Below are 23794 nucleotides of genomic sequence, written 5' to 3'. Positions count from 1 at the left end.
GGGACTGCTGGGGACAGAGTAGGGGATTGGGGGGAGTGGGACAGGTAGGCCTGGGAAGGGGAAAGAGGGTCTGGGGGAGTGGGGCAGGGAGTATTGAGGGAAGGTTGCTGGTAGGAGAGGACAAAGGGGTTATTTTACGGTAAGGGAGTTAGTTTCAGGAGCTCAGAGAAGGAAAGAGGCCCCTTGCCCACACTTTATGGACGTAGGCAGTGGTGTGGTGTGGGTTGGGGCTGAGGTGGGGGGTTGATTAGATTTGAGAAGGGCTGAGGCTTGGGGGGTGGGGAATAAGACCTAATTCTGAGCCAGCTCCCTTGCCAATTCCCGCCCTACTTGTCATCTCTCTTTCAGTGTCACAAGGCCACCTCCTGCCTATGACTGGCCCATGATACCAGCCTGCATCGCCCATTTGTTACATCTTCAAACAAACTTCTTTGTGCCTTCTCCCAGGCTGCCCCTCATGTGTGGTGGTTGCTCCCCATGAGTACCCGCCAAATGAGCTCATTAGCTTCCTTCAGAGCCCTCCACAAAATGCTCCTGTTCCCTGAAGCCTACACAAAAGCTCAGCAGTGGCTAGGCTGCTAATGTGCTGGGATCCCTGGCCACCATGCCGACCAGCACTGTCTCCTTGTCCTTCCCCCATCAATCTGGCTGTGTCCACCTGTTGTCTCTTGTCTTATACTCAGATGGTTGGCTCATTGGGGCAGGGTCTGTCCCTTTGGGCTGTGCTTGCACAGCGCCCATGGGGGTCTGGGGGCCATAGCAATATTGTGTGATTGATGTGGGCTGGCCATCTCGATGTAGCCATTCAGGGGACTTTACCTTTCATTTCAGGAAGGGCCCATGGTGATTTCACTCCCAACAGGAACCGGGTGCAGGTCCCTGATGGGGATGCTCACTTTGTGGGGATTGTGTGGTTAGTCGGTCTGCAGCTGGAGAGCCTGCTGGCTGGCTACAGGGTGGAAAGAGTCTTGCCAGGACTGTGTCATTGTTAAGGACCATGAGAAATTCTTGCACAATCCCTTTGCATTCCTTGCGTACTGTTTCTTTTGCACTGGCTGGGAGCTGCTCTGGGGCTAGGCTGTACCATGCATATGGGAGCACCCTATTAAGGTGCTTCAAAGAGCAGCAGGGAGAGAAACTCACTGATCCACCCACTGCAGGTACCTCGGGTCCTGAGCACATTCAAATCCCCCAGATCCCTCACTGCATTCCTTACTCATTGGAGTTCCAGGAGCGAGCCAAGTGACCAGCAGTTGCTTCAAGTGGCCAAATGCCTCTTATCTCTTTTCAATCCTCTTTTGTTCTCAGAACGCTGCGGACACATGAGCTGGCCGGGAAATTAAGGACACACCACATGGGGGGACGTGGTTCAGACAGTACGTTGGGATTAGGCATGTAAGAGCTGGAATTTTGTGGTTCCTTGTGCTATAGCCACTTTCCCAGGCCTGAAGAGACTCATAAACATTGGGACCTGTATGGGTGGGGCTGGCCTGCTCTGTTGATAAGTAGTTAACCATTAGTCTTTTCAGTGTTAATTACCAGGCAATAAATTTGCTCAATCAGTGATTGGATTAATGAATGACCAAGTCAATGGTGTGTGAAGGCCTTATAAAGCTTCCCTTCCATTTGGGAAGAAACAGGCCTGCCTGCTAGAGGAACTGAGTATTCAGAATCTAAAGGAGGAGAGAGAAAAGGAGCCAGAGAGACACTGGAAAAGGAGAACGAAGCACTCAAATCAAGACAAAAGTCGTAGCCTGAGAAGAAAAGGGAGTAGAACCTGCAGGTGCCATGAAAGGCGTCATTTTCCCAGTAACTGTTATGCTTCTGATACTGGTGCCCAGCTCCCAGCCTGTCTATGTCCAGGTGAGATCATGGGCTCTCAGACCTCTGTTCTTTAATTATTACAGATTCATCAACTGTGATGCAAGGGAGCATGGTTAGAAGAGGAGATTATAAAGTAGACTCATGGGTTCTAATCCTCACCATGCCACAGCTTCAGCAGGATGCACAGACTTCATTTCTCCGTGCCTCCATTTATCTGTATAATGGGGTTTGTATTTATAATGGGGTTTGTATTTATTTAGGTTTGTGAGACTTGATCGTTTGCACAAATGCTTTGGACTCCTCCAATGAGAGATGTTCTGGACTATAAGTGCCAAGTGTATGCCCAATGGTGGCCTGGCATGTGCCTGCTGCCAGGCACCTCCAGACACAGTGATTAGGGACATCTCCTATTTCACAGAAGGGGTTAAGTTATTTCTGGCCCACCTGGCTAATCTGCTTCTGGGCAGAAGTTCCTCCTGCAAATAATCAGCTAACTTATGTGACAGAGCCTGCACAAATGTCACATAGGGAATAAAAAATGGACCTAAAGGCTATTAAATCAAAAGGGGTGTGGTAAATAAGGCCAGATTATCAAAAGTGCTCAGCACGCACTCTTGGTGCCTTTGGGAACAACGGGAAGCTGTTGGATGCTGTGTTATTTTGCAAATGTGACCCAAAGGGGGTGGGTGTGTGTGTGCGTGCGAGAGAGACAGAGAACAAGAGAGAGAGAATTCTGTCTGTGCTCAGACCCCAGCAGGAACCCATGATCACTGAATTCCATTGCCATTTCACTAACTTCATTGGAATGCCAAGGTGTATAATATCATCAGCTGTTCATCAAGTCTCTGCGTGTGGGGCAGGTCTGCCAGGAACTGTTATACAGTAGCTCCGCTTTGCTTTACTCTTCTTTTCCCCTTCTGGGGCAGGGTGCTGCTGATTGTGACGTCACCTCTTCCTTTTCTCCCAAGCTGATCCTGAGCTCAAGGACTGTGGGTGGGAACAGATGGTTTTCTGTGAAAGGAAAAAAATCTCCAACTTCCTGTCTGCCTTGTGGCTGTAGCAATGGCTATTTTTATACACCATGAAGCCACGTTTAATTAAACCTGTTTTTGCCTTTTCTCGTATCTTTAATGTGCTGTTTGCCCCTGGTTCTCTTTCCTTATTCTACTGCCAGTAACAAACCAAATGTCTTTCCAAGAGTGTCCACGTGCACACACTCACGCAGGGGTGTAAGAAGCTCAGCTCTAAGCATCCAGCTCCTTGCACTTTGAGCCCAGCTCTGTGGGCAGGGCTATTACCTGTGACTGTACAGAATGTTAAGTTCATTTGTATTTTTTAAACCTTGTGTTGATATTCACTGATCTTGGCTTCACCCTGCCATTCATGAGACCTGAATGCTTGTGCAATTCATTTGTGAACAGGATTCTAGCCCTTTCACTTGGGCCAGATCAGCTTCCCCAGGTTCAAACTGATTTCTCAAGACAAAAACCCCACTGACACTGTTGGTTTGTGAAATCCCTCTGCCTGCTTTCATTCCATATGTCCTTGAAGCCACATGACCAACAAAGCATCTTCGGCAAGATGGTGACTGACATCCATGTGACTTTGCAATGTGCTTTCAAGGGCTGTGTAGGGTAAACAAAGTACCTGCCATATGGTACAGATCTTGATGGCACATTGCAGAGATGCATAAAAGATGCTTTGTGAGGCATGTGGCGTCTGTGGAGTGTAAACAGAAATCATTTTCAAATAAATGTTTCAACTTCCATTCTAAAATCTGGCAGCTCTGCAGCCCAGGAACAGACATTCTGTCTGGTGGGAAAGGAAGGGGGCGATGAGTCAAGCTCTGCTCCTCCAAGCCCTGCTACTCCACCTAGTCTATTCCCTCCTACCTACCCATCCCTCTCCCATTGGACTGCAAATGCGTAGTGTTGCCTATCTGTTAAGCATCGTCTGATGCTGGTACCAAGCTGAGTAGAAACAGTAGTCACCACCGCAGGGCTGGGCCAGCTTTTACATAACAATATAGGACTCTTTTTGGACCACAGCAAAGGACAGGGCTCCTCCTCACGGAGCGGGTACATTCTTCATTCTCTATCCACGCTCCAGAGCAGATGAGACTTTTAGCTGAAGGGTCTGGCAGGGATAAGCGCAATATTGCATGCAGCTGCTGCTGGTCAGTACGATGGGTAGAAAGCCTCTGGCTAGCTGATTGGCCAGCTTGGTCACATGGTGAGGTGATCTCAAAGGTCTCTGTACTGAAGAACTGCCAGTTGGGCCACAGCGAGTGCTCATCTAACAGGTCCCCTCCTGCGGTTCCAAAATAACTCAACAGTGAGCACCATCCTTTCCCACTGGGATGTAACGTTGTGCACGTGTTTGGCATCACTGGCTTCTGGTGACGCGAGAGGGATCTGTGTAGTGACTCCTTGCCTGACGTATTGCTTTGGCTCTCTCTAAATAGGAGGGGGAATTCTCGTTCCCGCTAGAGGCTGTGAAGAAGCTGAAGGAACTCTTGGCTGTGAACACCACAGCCAGTCCCCGTATGATGGCTAGGACAAATTTCATTTCTGTGTGTGCAAACCCGGAGCTGCCTGAAGAATTTCAGCCCGTATGTCAAAGGGAAGATGCACCCGCCATCTTTAACAGGCTGAGTACGTAATGCCTACTCTCCAGCTTCCCGGGTTGCCCCCGTAGCTCAATCGCAAACGTTCGAGAGCGGCAGCCAGAAGAAACAGAAGTGCACTGTTCCCCCAGGCTCTCGGCCTGCTACTAGGGCCGCTGATAATAGTGTACCCATGAGCTTTCTGCAGCAGGCAGTCCCTGTAGAGACTGCAGTAGTGCTGAGGTCGACACTAGCTAGCACAGAGATTTCTGTAGTGACTCCTGCTGATGCAGGAGTCACCTGGGTCAAGCTGAAGCGACCAGGGGATAGCTCCCCCGGGGGAATTGTTCTTGCTACAACTTAGCTGAGTTTAAAGCCAGAAGGGACCATTGTGGTGATTTAGTCCAGTGGTGCTGAACCTTATTACACGGGAGGGCCACATAACCCTAAGCACACCCTTGTGTGGGCCATGCAGATTCTGTAGATTTTTAATAAGCTTTACAGTCACCTGTACTGATTTCTATTTTATGTTCATCTTGTTGTGTATGTATTTAGATACAATACTGTACAATTAGAACCAACCTGTTTACACATTTGTGTAAACTAAAATGTTGTAAACATGACGACAAAACGCCAGTGAATCGGCCGTTAGTGTATTGTGTTGACACAGACTGCAGGCCTTATGAAATTCTCTGGTGGGCCGTATACAGCCTGTAGGTTGGGCACCCCGATCTAGTCGGACGTCCTGCATAGCCCAGGCCAGAAAATTCTCCCAGTGATTCCTGCATGAAACCCTATAATGTTTGTCATTGAATTTTATTTGCTCTCTGAGCACTGCAGAAAAAAATTCTAACACTACAACTCACTAGATCAAGACTGCTGTAATGGCCCTTCCCAGATAAGCACCATCCAGACTAGACTCCCTCAGTCCAAAGGAAAGATGTGTACCCTGAATGTCACCAAATCCAGACTCCAACATGTGAGAACAATCTAGCTGTTAGCTCAAGCGCCAGGTACTAAAGGGCTCTTTCATCTAGCAGAGAAAGAACGAGAACTGAGGGCTGGAAGCTAAAATCAGACATGTTCAAATCAGAAATAAGGCAAAATGTTTAACAGCAGGGGTGATTAACCACGGGAACTATGTACCAAGGGAGGTGATCGATTCTCCATCTCTTGATGGCTTCAAGTTGAGTCTGGATGTTTTTCTGGAGATGCTTTAGCGAAACACAAATTAATCGGCTCAATACAGGGATAACTGGGTGAAATTCAACGGCCTGGGATATCCAGGAGGTGAGGCTACATGATCTAATAGTCCCTTCTGGCTTTAAACTTGATGAATCTCGGTTCTGGACAGCACAGGTTTGGGCTACCGAGTGTTCCTGGTTCAGTCCCTGAATAACTATTTCCCCAGTGTATTGGTAAAAGATGTCGCTCTTCAGCTCAGACTTTACAAGGTGCAGTTTCCCTTGTTATTTCGTTTGGGTGACTATTAAAGCTCCCAAAGCAGCAGTGAGAAGGAGTCTCTGTCCCCTGATGTGCTTGCTCAATTCCCCTCCAGAAATGCCCTGACAGTATCACTGAAATATTCTCTTTTCTTTTTGAACAGACTTGGCTGTCCAAGACATGGATATATGCGAAATCTGTGCCAATGCAGCCTGCGCTGGTTGTCGCTGAGGAAGGATGAAACCATGTATAGGGGGCCAGCCAAGCCCTGCAATCTCTGCATTTATCCTGCAGCATCATTTGCACTGGCAAAGCTATTCTCTTTTAGGCCAGGTCTCCACTACCACCCACTTTGGTATGACTTATGTGGCTCTGGGGTGTGAATAAGCCAGCCCCTGAGCAACGTGAGTTACACCGACCTAAGCGGTGGGAGAGCTTCTCCCGCTGACACAGCGACTGCCTCTTGCAGAGGTGGATTTATTATGCCGATGGGAGAGCTGTTCACCAGATGCGGTGCAGCTGTGCCAATGTAGTGCGTCTAGCGTAGACTAGCCCTGAGAAACACAAACAAGATCCCCTCCCAACACCCACGCCAGGGTCACGGCTTCACTTTCCTCAAAGCTTTGTTAGGATGGGTGGGAGGCTTGGGGAATCATATCATCTCCTGTAAAAACCTTGTGAGGGCTAACTCCGCGTGTGATTGTCTTCACCTGCACTCGTGGGGTTAAAGACAGGATTGGTTCAGTGTCCATTTAGTTGTCTTAATGTTGCTGATCAGCCTGAACCAACCACCTGCCCTGCCGCCCTCTGCAACCCCCCCCACAATATTTCCCCCCCCCCCCAAGAATTTTTCCCAGGAGGACCCTGTGACCTGACCCCAGCAATGATAAATTCCTTAGCATAGGTGCTGAGCTGCAGAACACTGATGATCTACCACCGGCAAGGGGGCTTTCTCCTCCTGCCCAGGGCAGCATCAGCAGTTTCTTTCTCTGCTTGGCAGTGCTTGGCTCCCGAGCTTAGAAGCAAGCCACTCTCATTGTTCCTGGGTTTGGGCTATGGGAATCCAGGGTTCCAGGACATTTCCCTTTCTTTGTGGTATCTGTTTTTCTATTGATGCAAGAGGCTACTCAAGGGAGACCTTTCTATAGCCTGGTGGGGTTCTGGCAAGTTGATGGTTAGTTGCTAGGCTCCTCACACCACTCCTATCTTTTCTTTACTGCTTAAGTTATGTACATGTAGTAAAGGATTTGTGCATGAGATTGTGCTGGCTGTGTGCACATGTCTTCCTGGGTGTTACATGTATGTGCACCCCTATGATGTGGATCTGTTTATAATAAAGCTATATAATTTCATCTAGGGATAGGTGTATTTTCTGCCATTTGAGATCTGTGAGCCTTAGACTGCTTTTTTTTTCGTTTGAGTTTGCTGCTCTTCTGCTGCACCTTCACTGACTTCTTAGTAATAACACTGTAGTGATAACTTGTGCATTTATCTCTCAATACTGCAACAAGCAGGTACACTTTAATATTTCACACAATCCAGGTCTTGTGGTGTAATTGCAGTTGAAATATACATGAGGAAAACACAATTTTTCTACATTTACAGAGTACAATACACATCCTTGTCAGTTGTCACCCGGTTTGGTTTTTATCACCGTAATTTTTAATCTCAATAGTTTTGAGATAAGCAGCTCCTGTGCATTGTTATGCTGTTCTTCTGTATATATTAATAGGTGCATTTTTTAATTGTAAAACAAATCACTGTATTTTGTTCAGGTTTGCGTGGCTAAAAATAAAGTCTTGTTCACTTACCATATTCTGTATATCAGCAAGTTATTTCCCACTTACAGAAAAAGATGTAAAGAAACATTATAGTTAAAAATAAGTAAATAAATAAACAATAGTCAGGACATTCTTACTTGTCAGTGGATATTCTTTCTGGTTAAGTGGTACTTTGGTCACAAATTCATACTAGAAAATTAACACTCATTCATGCACACAATAACTAATGTTTCTTTTGTAATTAACATTATCGTTAACAGCTGGCATTTTGTGGCAGGTCTAAGTATCAAAGTCTGGCTATAGTGTACCCACCCTGCAAAGCACAGATACTCTAGTTTAGTGTCTATCTCACTATGTTTGGAATTAGGCAAATCAAGGTACCCTCATTTGTTTGCATGGAAAATAAAACCCAACTTTCCTTTGATATTTATGTCTTGCTGACTTGCACACATTATTATTTGCTGAGTCTCAGTTGAAGATCCAAGCACTTTCTGTATTCACAGGTATCCACATTAGGTTTCAGTTTCCTCCTTTACTAAATCTTTCATGACTCTGGCTTTGCCTCCAGATGTGTGCATCCAAATATGAATTTCTTTCTGTGACATCTCTATGCTACTGGTCATTCACACCTATCCTGGTTAGCAATGGGTAACATGTGGGTGGTCTGGAACCATGCGTAGTTGTAATTTGGATAAATAGGAAATTTAGAAGCTTATTTTGGTCTGGAATTTAGAAGGGAAATCTGTCAAATCTTTGCTTTCCTATCAGATTTCCAATACTTGCTGGCTTTGGTCAGGTTAGAATAACACAAGGTCAGCCTGAAACAAGGGTATGTTCAGGTTGTGGGGGAGAAAAGGTAACTAAGCTTTAGGTTCGAGAAGGTTTGCAGCTGAATAAATTCAAGATGATTGCTTGATATGTTGTAAATAATGATGTAAACGGTAGTAACCCCTTGTTCTGCAAGACTGGCTGGGAGCCTCAAAGGCTCCCCCGCTTTTTTTAGGGGGGAGGGATAGCTCAGTAGTTTGAGCATTGGTCTGGTCTGCTAAACCCAGGGTTGTGAGTTCAATCCTTGAGGGGGCCATTTAGGGATCTGGGGCCAAAAAAAAAGTGGGGATTGGTCCTGCTTTGAGCAGGGGGTTGGACTAGATGACCTCCTGAGGTCCCTTCCAACACTGATATTCTATGAATGCATGTGGAAAAGACATCTGTTTTCCTGAATAAACACAAAATGATATTTTTTGTCATTCCTATCTGAGTCAGGGGTTGAACCTTGGTTTGGAGAGAGGTCCAAGACAGAGATGTAAAATAGAATTTAGGTCTCTGCACAAAAATAGAATTTAGGCCACAGGTTGGATTGTTTTGTTGGAAGACAAAAAAGCCTGTGGATGGCTGGAGGCCAGAAGGGCAGACTGCAATGTTACAATAGTTTTAAAGGGAGAGGACGTGGTGTTGTTTATTTGTGGAAAGTGTGTGTGGGAAGGCTTCTGATTATGTTTATAAGCTGCTGCGCATGAAATTCAAGTTTGCATGAGTGTGCTTCACACAATCATTTATTGCTCTGTCTGCTCCATGTTCTCAAATTCTGAGAGTAAATAGTGAGGGTGAATCTTCACTAGAAAGAAAGGTGAAAGAACTCCCCTTGGGGACCACTCAGAGGGGAGGGGGGAACCTGCCAGTCAGCTGAAGAAAGACAACTCACATTATTGGCATAGTTCCCACACAATGCAAAGAGGCAGAGAAAAGAAATACAGCATGTAACTTATGCTGGCCATAGGCCATGTTTCTCCACAAGTGGACAGTCGTGACCCTCAGCCCCTTGTCAATTCATTTAATTGTATTTTTTTGGTGCTGGTGAAGTTGCTGGACAAAGAGACCTAGATAGGAGGCTGAAATCATCTCTCCACGAGACATGCCTAGCCTGGGCAGTGTCAGTCGACACTTGCCCCACACACTGCTCTGCTAATCTTCCACAAAGCCTGAGCTGGGGGGACCACTTCTGCAGGGAGAGAGCCATTCCCTCTCCAGGCTTCATCAGTCTTCATGCTCTCTACTGATGCAGCCCCCTAGGGGGCTAGAGATGATGTAGGCACCTGCCCATTGGGGTAGTTAATTGAAAAATGTGTAATGCTTTTCCTATTCATTCTGCCTAACTCCTGATGTGTGGGTCTGTCTGCAGCATGGAGGAGCAGTTGCTGCCATGGTGCTGTTCTATTTTGTTCTGACTCGCTGGTCCTGACGCAGGAGTTGAGCTGGCTTGAAATTTTTCAGATGAATATTTTATTCACCGAAAAATGCAGTTTTGGGTCCACCAAACCTATTTGTGAATTTGGGTCAAATTCAGGCGACAGTTTCATCTGGGGGTGGGGGGTGGAATTCCCCAAAGTCAAAATGTTTCATCTCAACAGGTTTTAAAGGAAACATTCTTTTTATTCTGAAACAATGTTCTATTTCCAAGTGGAGTTAGATTTGTGTTTAAAAAGGAAAGGTAAAAATCACTTGCAAACTAAATGAAAACACAGAAAAAAATAGTTTTGGGTTGAACAAAATATTTAGTTTGATGGGCAACAACATTTTCTTTTTTGGTTTTTTCCTTTCAGTGAGAAAAAACAAAACAAACAGGAAAAATCTGTTTCAGGTCAACCCCTACCAGATTGTTTGGTTCAGCTACTAAACCAAAACCTCAGTTATTTGCTCACCTGTGCTCTGAAGGAAACATTGACATGGGAAATTATTTGTGATCAAGTATGGGGAGCTAGCCTGCAGGATCAGGCCCTGACCCTGAGAATCTTGCAGAATCAGGTTCTAATGAGATTTCTGGACTGGGGCGTTCGTGAGAACAGCTTTTATTGTGACGCTTAATTTTGGCCCTTATGGTTCTATTCCCGGTCTTGGCCTAAAATTGGAATTAAAAAATCGTCATCCAAAGATTTTTCAGTGCTCAATGAAGGTTTAATTTCTAGCTAAAATCTCAAAATAGATGAAGGTTTGAAGTGTATGTTTGAAGAAAATTAGTGCTTTGCCTGTTCCCTACTAAATAAATGATGGGTTTATGGAGTGGGGAGCAGGCCTGGTGGACAGATAAGAATGAACACCACGTTGCTGGCTCTTGTGTGGTTTAGCAGTGTTGCCAACTCTTGTGAATTTATTGTGCATTTTGTGATATTTGGTGTATTTTAAAGCACCAGCTCCTGGAGTCAAGTGATTATGTGAGAGTCTATCATTTAAAACACAAACTTAAGTTTCCGTCCCTCATAGTAGAGGAGAAAATGTCTAAAACATGGCTGGAGTGTTCCCTATAGGCTCAGAAACTAGAAGACAAATAAAAAACCCCTCCAGATTTATCATTTTTTATTTGTGAGGTGGGGTCTGGCTGATGATTTTCAATGTTCAGTGCTGGCAATACTGAAGCTGCCATGAGAGAGAGGTGTTAAGAAGATGGAGGGAGTCATAGTGTCACTGTCTTGTCTTCTCGGGTCAGCGGAAAGCAGAGGTTGAAGGGCAATGGAGGGCGCTGGAGCAGTGCTGCTGTAATACCTCCCAGGGCTGGAGGCTGAGGAAGACTCTCTTCAACAGCCGGCACATGCAGCAAAAGCACAAATCTCACAAAGCTCGGGGGAACTTGCAATGGGTTCTAAAATCAAAGACAACAGATAAGGTTAGGGCTGGCTTCTCTCTTTCCTCTAATGCCAGGGGCACTCCAACTGCTGACAGTGCCACAGACCCTTCCAAGCCATGGTGCCTGGTCAGTACATACCTGTCACACTTCACAGCCAAATGGAGAGCCCCTTTGCTCTGAGGGGTGGGACACAGGCCTCCTGGAGGGTGACAGAGTCTCTGAGGGAATGTACATGAACCACAAGGGGAAGGAAGTGAAAGAGCTGCACGCAGCTGATCAACACTGAATTTCTCCTGGGAGAAAATCCTCCCCAGGACAGAGAGAGAAATGGGAAATCAAACCCCACAGTGTAGTGGGAATCCGATGGCCTCACAATGTTCAGCCTGGAGACTCACAGGGTACTAGAGTGTTGGGGCGTGTGGGGAGTAGAGTGTGCTGAGAGTGGAAAGGCAAAGCAGCATTGTGGGATGCTTAGGGCAGGATTTTTTCCTACTGAACATGGCTGGCTTCTAGGGTACCAACAGTAAACACTTACGTAAATCCTGAAATATCTGGTCCGCGTCTGGTGTGTCACAGAGACTCAGGAACTCCTTGGGAAGGTCAGGGCTGGCACACAGAGGGGCGGATCTGGCACTAAGCAGCTGAGCATTCCTGGTCACAGAACTGTCCATGAGGTCTTTCAGCTTCTTCACAGACTCCAGGGAGAATGAGAACTTTCCCACCTGCCAAAGAGAGACACACATTGAAACTCACTCTGTCCCTCTTCAGTCTACAGCAGTTTGAGAGTCCTAGAGCCTTATATATCGATTAAGTCTTTCTTCTAAGAGGGCTACCTTAGTAGAAGCCCACACATTAGCGAGACATCCCAGCATAAGTCTCCATACAGCCATCTTTACCCCCTTTGAGCAGAACCTTAATACACAAATGGACCCTTTATTTTCAGTGGGATACTCATGAAGTGTGACATTACTCAGCAGGAGCAATGGTGGCAGAATCTAGTCCCTGATGGGGCCAAATTACTCTTTGTTACACTGGTGTAAATCAAAAGTAACTCCACAATTTGGTCTATTCCATGGATTTTATACCCCAAGCTACAGAAATCCTTGACTGTTCAAGGGCAGTTGGATAAAGACTGGTGCGTGCAGGAGAACTCAACTGTATACCTGTCTTTGAACCATCTGGCACTGGACACTGCTAAATTCAGGCTACTAGATTAGATGGAGCCTTGTGTTGTTCTGTTATGGAAATTCCTTTGTGCACAGAAGGAGGAGGCATCCATGACAACACGGGGTATTTGCTCAGATGATGTGGGACAGAAAACATGGTGATATTCTCCCACCGAATGCATTAGTCACCTTCCCAAAGTTCCTCCACTGCCGCACACACCTTTCCAGCCTTCTCCTCCACTTGCCTTGGCCACTGTCCCAGGATCCCCCCCCGTCTCACCCACATCCCCAGCACTTTCCGCTTCCAGAGGGGCTCGGGCTCTTCACTCGGCTGTCTCAGCTTGGCTGAATGAAGCACAAGGGAGGTCCAGTGATTGCAGAGTGAGTCAGCAAAGCAGCTGGCATTATCATCTCCTGGCCTTCAGACTCCTTTTTCTAATGAACTGACCTATGTTCTCCCCTGATGTAGCATGGCAGTCTGACCTTTACAGGTTATAACCGTTGTGTTAGGAGAAGCCAGGTTCAGGATTGCCACCTGCTGCCATTTATTTACAATAGTTTCCCTTCACTTCCTGGCTGCTGTTTGCAAAGCATTAAAAACGGTGCAGTTATGTCAACTTATTACTGATACTGCTCTACTCTTATTGTGGAGCTCTATAAAAGGGCTGTTGATACACTGGAGAGGGTTCAGAGAAGGGCCATGAGAATGATTAAAGGGTTGGAAAACCTGCCTTTTGTAATAGACTCAAGGGGCTCAATTTATCTAGTTTTAACATAGAGAAGGTTAAGGGGCAACTTGATCCTAGTTTATCCATATCTATATGGGGAACAAATATTTAAGAATGGGCTCTTCAATCTGTCCGAGAAAGGTCTGACACAATCCAATGGCTGGAAGTTGAAGCTAGACAAATTCAGACTGGAAATATGACATACCTTTTTAACAGTGAGGGTAATTAGCCATTGGAACAATTTACCAAGGGTCGTTGTGGATTCTCCATCACTGACCATTTTAATGTCGAGATTGGATGTTTTTTTTAAAGATCTGCTCTACTTCGGACAGGAATTATTTCAGGGCAGTTCTGTGTCCTGTGTTCTACAGGAGGTCAGACTAGATGATCACAATAGTCCCTTCTGGTCCTGAAATCGTGGCGTGCTTTAATTCAGCCCTAGAGATGGTTGCATTTCAGTGTAAAGTGAGGTGATGCCTATGTCTCTGTGGTGACATTTATCCTGACCAGAGGGAAAGCAAGCTTTCAAACTAAGGGATGACAGTGGTGGATAGGGCATATGCTGCCCTGTGCAGATGGCTGAATGTCACCCATAGTGTTTGTGTGGCTTTGTGATCATTTGGATAGAAAGGTGCGATATACCAGTGTAAGATTAGTTATACTCGGGACAGTAAACATTTATATAACCCCAGCCTCTAGAAGGTGCCTGAGGAGATAAGGGAGAGGAGAGTCCTATGGAGTATCCTTCGTGGGACCTGCTTCTCTTTGCCGAACAGCACCCAGCAGGAAGGAGTAGGATCAGGGAGGCAGATGAGAGCCACCCTCTGCACTTCTACTGTCCATCTGAGGAGGGTGAGATAGGGTGCTGACAGGTATCTGAGCAGAGGAGTCACACCATGGCCACACAAGCCTGAGCAGGCCTTACAGATCACTTGTGTGAGCAAGTGCTGACATACCCTGATGTAACCAGGCCTACCGAACCATGGCGGTTCCATGATGCACCACAATGTGCCACAGGAAGACATCATGATGCATCAAGGGAAATGTAGTCTATCCATGGCCTATAGGGTAGAATGGGAGCATGAGGCACCCAAACGACAACTCCCATGAGGCACTGTGGCAGCTCAGGAGGATACATACATTAATATTGACCTGAAATAAAACACTTGTTTAGATTTTCCTAATGGAAAATTCAGCCAAAATCCCTCTTTTCCTGAAGGAAAGTGTTGATTTTGAGGAAACCTTATGCTTTATTAGATATTTTTGACTAGGCTTTGTGATACTGGTCATTAAGTTAGTGTGTTGTATATGGGTTTTTTTTCTAATCCCAAATTCTTTATCCTCCCCACCTCTTGCCTAAATAGATTTGCCCCTTGTCTGACACATAGGCTGCCTGCTGAGTTTTATCTCACTGCACCTTTCTACGTTCTCAGTTATTTCCGAAAAAATTCAGGCACTAGTTTAAAATCAAACCCAGGGACCTGTTAAACCCAAATTTATATACTGAAATACCTGGGGCATCATGGTTACTGCAGTTATAGGGGACAGAAGGGGACAAGCCAATAGCCACCTGCCTAGCAGAGGAAGAAACTGATTATGATCATGGTTATAAGTGTTATTTGTATTATTGATTGCAGCACGAAGAGGGTCCATCAAGATCAAAGCTCCATTTTGCTGAACAAACAGAGTAAGAGAAAGACCCTGCCTCAAAGACCTTACAACCTAAATGCAAAGGACAGGCGCAGAATGTGGAGAAGGGCTTTAACACATGAGCAGGGTGACAGGGAGTGGGGAAGGGATATAAACACAGGCAAAGTGAACGAGGTGGTGGCTTGCCAATATCACGTTAGTTCTATGGTGTCTTTTGTTTGTTTGTTTTTTGGTTCGTTGATTTGGGTTTTTTAAAATAAATGTTGGGCGGGGTTTTGTTCCTGAATTGGCACGCGCTTCACAACTGGGCCCGCTAACATTGGAATTTATTCCTTACACAATCTGGTCAAAGTTAGCGCATCAGTAGCAACCTCCTGCATGACCAGCCATATTGCACGCTCATCGCTTCCTGCCCTTTTGGGGTATTATTAAAGATTAAACTAACGATAGATGGTCAGAAGCGCGGGTATTTTCCAGTTTGCTGCCACAGGCTAATCCTGCTTAGCTCTATGTGATGCACCTGGGGCTGCAGGAGGAATTAAAAAACTCTTACCTGGACTGTGACACAGTCAGAGAAAGCTGCCAGGGTGCACAGACACAGAACTGCAGTTAGGAGAGCATTCATGGTGACCAGAAGTCTCGGGAAGTGCCTCTGAGCTCTCACCTTGCCTAGAAGTTCTTTGGACCTGGTTTCCTTTAACCTGAAGACAACAAGGTGTGATTTTTAAAGGGTTCCCCTGCAGTTACTGTGTAACTAAGACACCACTGTCACTGGCTAGGGTCAATTATAATCTCCTTGGCAAAGAGCCAGCTGAAGTGCCTGCATGGAAACGAGGCCAAATAAAAGATAACAATAAGCCGTGATCAACCTGTTTGAAGTTTTATGTCTGTTGCTTGGTGTTTATGTTTGAATTCATCACTGACAGCCTCTGTAGCCCAGCTGTGATGGAGGTCAAAGGCAACCAATGGCCCAATACTGCGAGCTGCTCAGTGCCTCCTAGGAGGTGCAGAACACTGTCAGCTACTAGTGCCTTCACTGGACTCAGTACATGGAATAACCTGGTCCCAGATGTGCTGAGGATGCATTTCACCCCCATGCAAAGGGCCAACACAGGACCAAGACATCTCTGAAGTCCCACTTAGTCCTTCACAATAGGGTCTAGATGGCACGTCAGCGATGCCTAGGCCTTGTGCTGGCTCTACGTACTGCGTGACTGTCACCCTGAGCGTGAAACCACTTGCAGTTCCCATAAGGGACAATGTGCGGTGACCAAGGTCACTCAGCTGCTGAGGAAGATGAGTTGGGAAAGGGAAATGTTAGGGAAATGCAGATTCCAGGGCCAGCCCGGCAGGGTGCTGAAAGCACTGGGAAAGGCAAGTGTTCAGGGCGCCTCTAAAATTCAGGCTGTCTGAATATGGATTTAGGTGCCTACATTAAGGCACCAGCACTCCCATTTGAAAATTTGGCAGCCCAATTTTAAATTCAAACAAGAAAAGTTGTTTGTTTGCTTGTTTTGAATGCAGGACATTAGATTCTGCTTTGAATAGTCCCAAACTAGTTCTGCCACTTAACCAAACGGTGATGAGAAGACACTGTGATGCTTATAGTTAATGCCACGTGTTCATATACAGAAGCTGGTAATTAGTGTACCACTTAAACAGAACACAGATGCTGGATTTCATTGTTTTATTGCTGTCTATTGTTTTCCTGCCTAATTGGAGCCACCCCTAATTGCAATATAGCTTGTACCACTAAACTCATGCTCCAGTATAGCAAAGCATTTCAGCACACCCTTAACTTTACATACCTGAACCCTCCCATCCCTATTCGATTCGATTCTATGCTAGGGGTTTAATTTCAGAAACACTGGGGAGGGGCTAAGTTGTGTCAGCATATAGAACAATTATTTGTGATTATATTATATCCTGTGAACTCAGGGGCAGCCGGGGGGTGGGGGGTGCACAAAAAGTGGAAGACATAATGGAGTATATAGACCTCTGAGAAGTCAGGGAAACAAAAGTCTGGGGAGGGAACAAAAGTCTTGCTCCATAGCCAATGATGCCTCTATTCTATTCTATTCTATTCTATTCTATTCTATTCTATTCTATTCAGGTTCTTAAGCTAACCACCCTCCCCTCCCGCCTTCGATCACCGCTTTCAGAGGCAACAAAGTCATTGTTGCTTCAAATTCATGCATTCTTTATTAATTCATCACACAAATAGGGGGATAACTGCCAAGGTAGGCCAGGAGGGGTCGGGGAGGAGGGAAGGACAAAGCCACACTGCACTTTAAAACTTACTGAATGCCAGCCTTCTGTTACTTGGGCAGTCCTCTGGAGTGGTTGGGTGCCCGGAGGCCCCCCACCATGTTCTTGGGCGTCTGGGTGAGGAGGTTATGGAACTTGAGGGTGGTTGGTTACACAGGGGCTGTAGCAGGGGTCTGTGCTCATGCTGCCTTTCCTGCACCTCAAATATATCCCGGAACATATCAGTTTGATCCTCCAGCAGCCTCAGCATTGACTCCTGCCTTCTGTCAGCAAGCTGACGCCACCTATCGTCCAGGGCCGCTCCAGGCACCAGCTTTCCAAGCAGGTGCTTGGGGCGGCATTCAGAATGGGGCAGCAGTCCTTGTCCCGTGGTGGCTTTTGGGCGGCAGCTCCTCTACTCTTCCAGGCATGGCGGCAATTCGGCAGCAGCTCTGCCGCTGGTGGGGCGGTGGCAATTCGGCAGTGACTGCTTGGGGCGACAAAATTGGTAGAGCCGCCCCTACTATCTTCTTCAACCTGCCACTTATTATCTTCAGCCCGCCACGTGTCCTCATGTTCATATTGTGCTTTCCTGGACTCTGACATTGTCTGCCTCCACGCATTCTGCTGGGCTCTTTCAGTGCGGGAGGACTGCATGAGCTCAGAGAACATTTCATCGCGAGTGCGTTTTTTTCACCTTCCAATCTTCGCTAGCCTCGGGGACGGAGATGACAGTGTGAGACATTTGCAGCTGTGGGAGGAAAAAAAAGGGAGAGTAGTAGTTAAAAAGACACATTTTAGAGAACAATGGGTTGACTCTTCCAGGGTGAACCTTGCTGTTAACATTACATAGCACCTGTGCATTCGGGACAAGGTCGCATTTTGCCTCTTCTATTGAGGGTCTGCCAGTACGGTGTGAGAGATCGCACACGCAGGGCCAGCAGGCAACAGAATTTGGCTTGCAGGCAGCCATGGTAAGCCACAGTCGTTTGGCTTCTTTAACCTTCATAACATGTGGAAATGGTTTCAAACAGCAGCGCCCTCCTTTCCCATACCAAGCAGCCGTTGGGTTGGCCATTTAAAAGGAGGGGCTGCGGTTTTCAGGTTAACGTGCAGCACAAACCCAACTAACCCCCCCCCACACCCAATTCTCTGGGATGATCGCTTCACCCCTCCCACTACCGCGTGGGTAACAGCGGGGAAGATTTCTGTGCAGCCACAGGCACACAGCCCAGCAGGAACGGCCACCTCTGAATGTCCCCTTCATAAAATTCCCCTATTTCAACCAGGTGACCATGAATGACATCACTCTCCTGAGGATAACAATAAAGAACGGATGTTGCTTGAATGCCAGCAAACACCGGGACCATACACTGCCATGCTTTGTTATGCAATGACTCCAGACTATGTGCTACAGGCCTGGCATGGTAAAGTGTCCTACCATGGAGGGCGGAATAAGGCTGCCCTCCCGAGAAACCTTTTGCAAAGGCTTTGGGAGTACATCCAGGAGAGCTTTATGGAGATGTCACTGGAGGATTTCCGCTCTATCCCCAGACACGTTAACAGACTTTTCCAGTAGCTGTACTGGCCGCAAATGCCAGGGCAAATTAATCATTAAACACGCTTGCTTTTAAACCATGTATTATATTTACAAAGGAACACTCACTAGAGGTCCCTTCTCCACCTGGCAGGTCTGGGAGCCCTCCTTGGGTGGGTTCGGGGGGTACTGGCTCCAGGTCCAGGGTGAGAAACAGTTCCTGGCTCTTGGGGAAAACGGTTTCTCAGCTTGCTTGCTGTGTGTTATCTTCAACCTCCTCCTCATCTGCCTCGTCCCCAAAATGCGCATCCCTGTTGCGTGATAAGTCATTGATGGAGTCAAAGCACAGGGGTGGGGTAGTGGTGGCTGCACCCCCTAGAATGGCATGCAGCTCATCATAGAAGCGGCATGTCTGGGGCTCTGACCTTGAGTGGCCATTTGCCTCTCTGGTTTTTTGGTATGCTTGCCTGAGCTCCTTACGTTTCACGCGGCACTGTTATAGCCTCTGTCCTTCATGCCCTTGGAGATTTTTTTCAAATGTTTGGGCATTTCATCTTTTGGAGCAGAATTCTGATAGCATGGATTCGTCTCCCCATACAGTGATCAGATCTCATACCTCCCGTTCAGACCATGCTGGAGCTCTTTTGCGATTCTGGGTCTCCATCATGGTCACCTCTGCTGAAGAGATCAGCACTCACCTGCAGCTTGCCACGCTGGCCAACCAGGAAATGAGGTTCAAAAGTTCGTGGGCCTTTTCCTGTCTACCTGGCCAGTGCATCTGAGTTGAGAGCGCCGTCCAGAGTGGTCACAATGGAGCACTCTGGGATAGCTCCCGGAGGCCAAAACCGTCGAATTGCAACCACACTACCCCAAATTCGAACCGGCAAGGTCGATTTCAGCGCTAATCCCCTAGTCAGGGGAGGAGTACAGAAATCGATTTGAAGACCCCTTTAAGTCGAAGTAAATGGCCTTGTCGTGTGGACGGGTGCAGGGTTAAACCCATCTAACACTGCTAAATTCGACCTAAACTCGTAGTGTAGACCAGGGCTTTGTTAGAGAAGGCAAGACCAACGAAACCTGCCTTTCCCTAGAAGCAGAAGGTGGAGAGGTTTGGGATGGTCCTTGGTTCTTGGGGAGCTCATTGCACAGTCTTGGACTGGCTCCTGAGAAAGTATTGCATCCTGCACAGATGAGCTTTACCCTTATTGTAGAGTCCCATGGGGCCAGAGGAGTGGAGGGCTTGTTGGCCATGGTTTCCATCCTGGAGCTTAGCTGGTCTGTCATAAATATAAAGGGAAGGGTAAATACCTTTAAAATCCCTCCTGGTCAGAGGAAAAAACCCTTTCATCCGTAAAGGGTTAAGAAGCTAGGATAACCTCGCTGGCACCTGACCAAAATGACCAATGAGGAGACAAGATACTTTCAAAAGCTGGGGGGAAGGAAAAACAAAGCCTCTCTCTCTGTCTGTGTGATGCTTTTGCCGGGGACAAAACAGGAATGGAGTCTTAGAACTTAGTAAGTAATCTAGCTAGATGTGCGTTAGATTCTGATTTCTTTAAATGGCTGGTAAAATAAACTGTGCTGAATGGAATGGATATTCCTGTTTTTGTATCTTTTTGTAACTTAAGGTTTTGCCTAGAGGGGTTCTCTATGTTTTGAATCTAATTACCCTGTAAGGTATTTACCATCCTGATTTTACAGAGGTGATTCTTTTACTTTTTCTTCTATTAAAATTCTTCTTTTAAGAAACTGATTGCTTTTTCCATGTTCTTGAGATCCAAGGGTTTGGGTCTGTGTTCACCTATGCAAACTGGTGAGGATTTTTATCAAACCGTCCCCAGGAAAGGGGGTGTAAGACTTGGGAGGGTTTTGGGGGGAAAGACGTTTCCAAACGGACTCGTTCCCAGTAACCGGTGTTAGATGTTTGGTGGTGGCAGCGAAAGTCCAAGGACAAAAGGTAAAATAGTTTGTACCTTGGGGAAGTTTTAACCTAAGCTGGTAAAAGTAAGCTTAGGAGGTTTTCATGCAGGTCCCCACATCTGTACCCTAGAGTTCAGAGTGGGGAAGGAACCTTGACATGGTCTTATCGACAATGTCTACACTATGAGCTAGAGGCACGATCCCCAGCTCATGTAGACGTATTTGGACTAGCTTGATGAAAGCTAGCCTGAGTATGAATAGTAGTGTAGCAGCTGATAGCTGTCATGTCGAGTATATACCCACAGGTTTCAGGTGCATTTGTACCACTGCCTGTGTGACCAGCAGCTACACTGTCGTTATACACCCGCTAGCTTGATGAGAGCGGCTACCTCGGGGACCCATTAGGGTGGCCACTCATGCATTCCTGGAATAATGGACATTCTGGTACTTCCAGGAACAGCGTGGGCCTCCTCTTGCCGTCTGACCCTGCCCCCACCAGCGTGACCTTGGACGAATGGTTCATGCTACGTCATGATGCATTTGGGAGGCGCCATTTTTAAAAGCAGGCAGCTTGCGTGTGAGGTCGCAGTGGCAGCAATGGAGTGGCATGTTCCTCAAAATGGTTTCCCCCTTCTGATACCAGACATCTGGTTTTGTCTGAATACTGGATGGGGGACAAAAGCAGGACTGTCCAGTTTAATACCGGATGAGCTGCTTGCCTGCTGAGGATGTTCCAATTGGAATCAGAAATTTGATGGAGTCTGGTATTTTCTTTGATGCAAGCTTGTTTATTTACAAAGAGTGTACAAAGTCCTGAACACAGAAGAAATCAAGAACAAAGGAGCAATTTCCTGGATTACAGTCCCAGGCCTCTTTATCCAACACCAGACTCAAAATCTCTCTCTCTAGCTTTTCCAGGGTCCACAGTGTGCACAGGCTACTGCTTGGCTTTCTTGCCTTTTGCCTCAACCCCCTCCCTCTGTTTTGTCTGTTCGCAATTTCTGTGTGTCCTGCCTTAGCCCCCACCACACTACTCAGCAAAGGCCTCTGCCCACTCAGTCCACACTTGTAGCTGGGCTCAAGCCCTCCTTTTGTCTTAGGTGGGGGTTTCTGATGAACTCATCCTGAGAGTTATGGGAACTGAAGGGTACATTCACACCACTCTCCATGAGGTTTGTGATTCAAGCAGTCACCAGTACCTCTCGGCATAACACTATGGTTTCTGTGATGTCCTGGCCCTTTCGATGTTCCAGGGGCTCTATATTCCCCCTGTCCATTTGTGATGTTATTGACTTGAATTGGGACCATATAGATCATTGTTGCAACAAGATCCTGTAGTAGCACCAAATTGTGTATAAAGGGGGTCAAATAAGGTGTCTAAGATGAGGTTATGGTTTGCTGGTTAGGATTATGCTATCTGTTCGCATGTATCGTTTTTGTATTTAAAGATATAGGTATTGGCTCTATACTGTCTGTATTTCAAACTTATGATGTGCTTCTGGGTGACACCCCAGACAAGTTGGTGCCAGCTCTGCCTAGCCTGCTTGATGGCCCATTAAGGACCATCAGCTATACAAGTGACCCATTGAGAGAAGGCAGACATGCCTTGGGACTCAGCCAGGTAGGCAGAGACCTGCCTATGGACAGAACTCTGAGGTGTTTCCAGGCCATGGGATGGTCAGCTTGTCCTTGGAACAAAGAAAGCAGAGACCACATGGCAAGAGACTATAGAAAGCTGCTGCAGCTCCTCCCTCTTGTCTTCAATCCTGCTTCCTACCTCTGGAGGGACTTTGCTACACTGAAGCTTTGAACCAAGGACTGAAAGACCCATCCCAGCTGTGGGTGTTCTCCAGAGACTGGATTTGAACCTGCAGTTTATTCTATCACTGCTGCAAGCCTGAACCAAGAACTTTGCCATTGCTGTATGTCATTGATTCCATTGAACCAATTCTAACTTTCATCTGTATTTCTTTCCTTTTATGAATAAACCTTTAGATTTTCGATTCTAAAGGATTGGCAACAGCGTGATTTGTGGGTAAGATCTGATTTGTATATTGACCTGGGTCTGGGGCTTGGTCCTTTGGGATCGAGAGAACCTTTTTTCTTTTACTGGGGTATCTGTTTTCATAACCTTTTGTCCCAATGACGAGGGGCACTAGTGGGGATACTGGGAAACTGGAGTGTCTGAGGGAACTGCTTGTGTGACTTGTGGTTAGCCAGTGGGGTAAAACCAAAGTCTTCTCTGATTGGCTGGTTTGGTTTGCTTTGGTGTGCATAGAAACCCGAGCCTTGGGCTGTAACTGCCCTGCTTGAAGCAATTTGTCCTGAATTGGCACTCTTGGTTGGGTCCCACCAGAACCAGCCTCGTTACACCATCTCCAGTGCAAAGCCTCGCCTTCATGTTAGTTTCAGTTTTGTAGCCAGAACAATAAAGCCACCACAGCATCATCTCCCTCTGCATCTGTCTGTCTCCTACTCTGCAGGCCCTAGAAATACATTTGGCATCGAGGCTTTTATATCCCTCCAGTATTCAGTGCTCCCATTGCCTGCCCAAGATGAAGGAAAAGTAATCAAATAATACTATTGAAAAAAGAGGTTAAGTTCCCCCAGAGGTACATGGTGACAGACAGCTCTTTGCTCCTGGGACAGTGTGAACCAGTCAGCTAGAGAGAGGGAAGGAGGCAAATGGAAGCAGAATAAAGGAATAGGCCGCTGCCCAGAGCTTGTGCAAACAAAGAAGCCATGAGTACAGGCATGCAGCCATATTGACTGGCCATGGGCTAGCAGACAAGCAGGCAGGTAAGCAGCTTAGGTTGCACTGAGGGTCTATAGCTAGCAGAGGGAGCCCAAGATCATCCAAAGGTGCATAAGAGCACACAGCCAGGAGAGGGTGATGAGTCTGTAACGAGATGAATCAATTAAGGTGGGCTATTATCAGCAGGAGAAAAAAAACTTTTGTAGTGATAATCAGGATGGCCCGTTTCAAATAGCTGACAAGAAGGTGTGAGTAACAGTAGGGGAAAAAATTATCATGGGGAAATAGTTTTTACCACCTTAACTGATTGGTCTCGTTACAGTCTGTATGGCAACACCCATTGTTTCATGTTCTCTGTGTATATATATCTTCCTACTGTATTTTCCACTGCATGCATCTGATGAAGTGGGTTTTAGCCTACGAAAGCTTATGCCCAAATAAATTTGTTAGTCTCTAAGGTGCCACAAGGACTCCTTGCTTTTTTTGCTGATACAGACTAACATGGCTACCCCTCTGAAA

At 46.6% G+C, this 23794-nt stretch overlaps 2 protein-coding genes across 2 annotated transcripts; one reads left to right on the top strand and one right to left on the bottom strand.

The window, feature by feature from the left end:
* The first annotated feature begins 1644 nt into the window (after positions 1–1644).
* Positions 1645–6700, top strand: GUCA2B (guanylate cyclase activator 2B). The gene is made up of 3 exons (XM_074975443.1): positions 1645–1863; positions 4289–4478; positions 6036–6700. Exons 1-3 carry the CDS (start codon positions 1789–1791, stop codon positions 6101–6103), a joined length of 333 nt encoding a protein of 110 aa, XP_074831544.1. The 5' UTR covers positions 1645–1788; the 3' UTR covers positions 6104–6700.
* Positions 6701–11023: 4323 nt separating this feature from the next.
* GUCA2A (guanylate cyclase activator 2A) lies at positions 11024–15478 on the bottom strand. Its single transcript, XM_074934019.1, has 3 exons — positions 15370–15478; positions 11808–11994; positions 11024–11287 (listed from the first exon to the last, which is right to left on the bottom strand). Exons 1-3 carry the CDS (start codon positions 15439–15441, stop codon positions 11223–11225), a joined length of 324 nt encoding a protein of 107 aa, XP_074790120.1. The 5' UTR covers positions 15442–15478; the 3' UTR covers positions 11024–11222.
* Between the last annotated feature and the right edge of the window lie 8316 nt (positions 15479–23794).

The sequence above is a fragment of the Natator depressus genome, chromosome 18 (genome assembly GCF_965152275.1).
Source record: "Natator depressus isolate rNatDep1 chromosome 18, rNatDep2.hap1, whole genome shotgun sequence".
Taxonomy (NCBI): domain Eukaryota; kingdom Metazoa; phylum Chordata; order Testudines; family Cheloniidae; genus Natator; species Natator depressus.
Note: the sequence above shows the minus strand (reverse complement) of the source record. Positions and strands in the feature narration are given on the sequence as shown.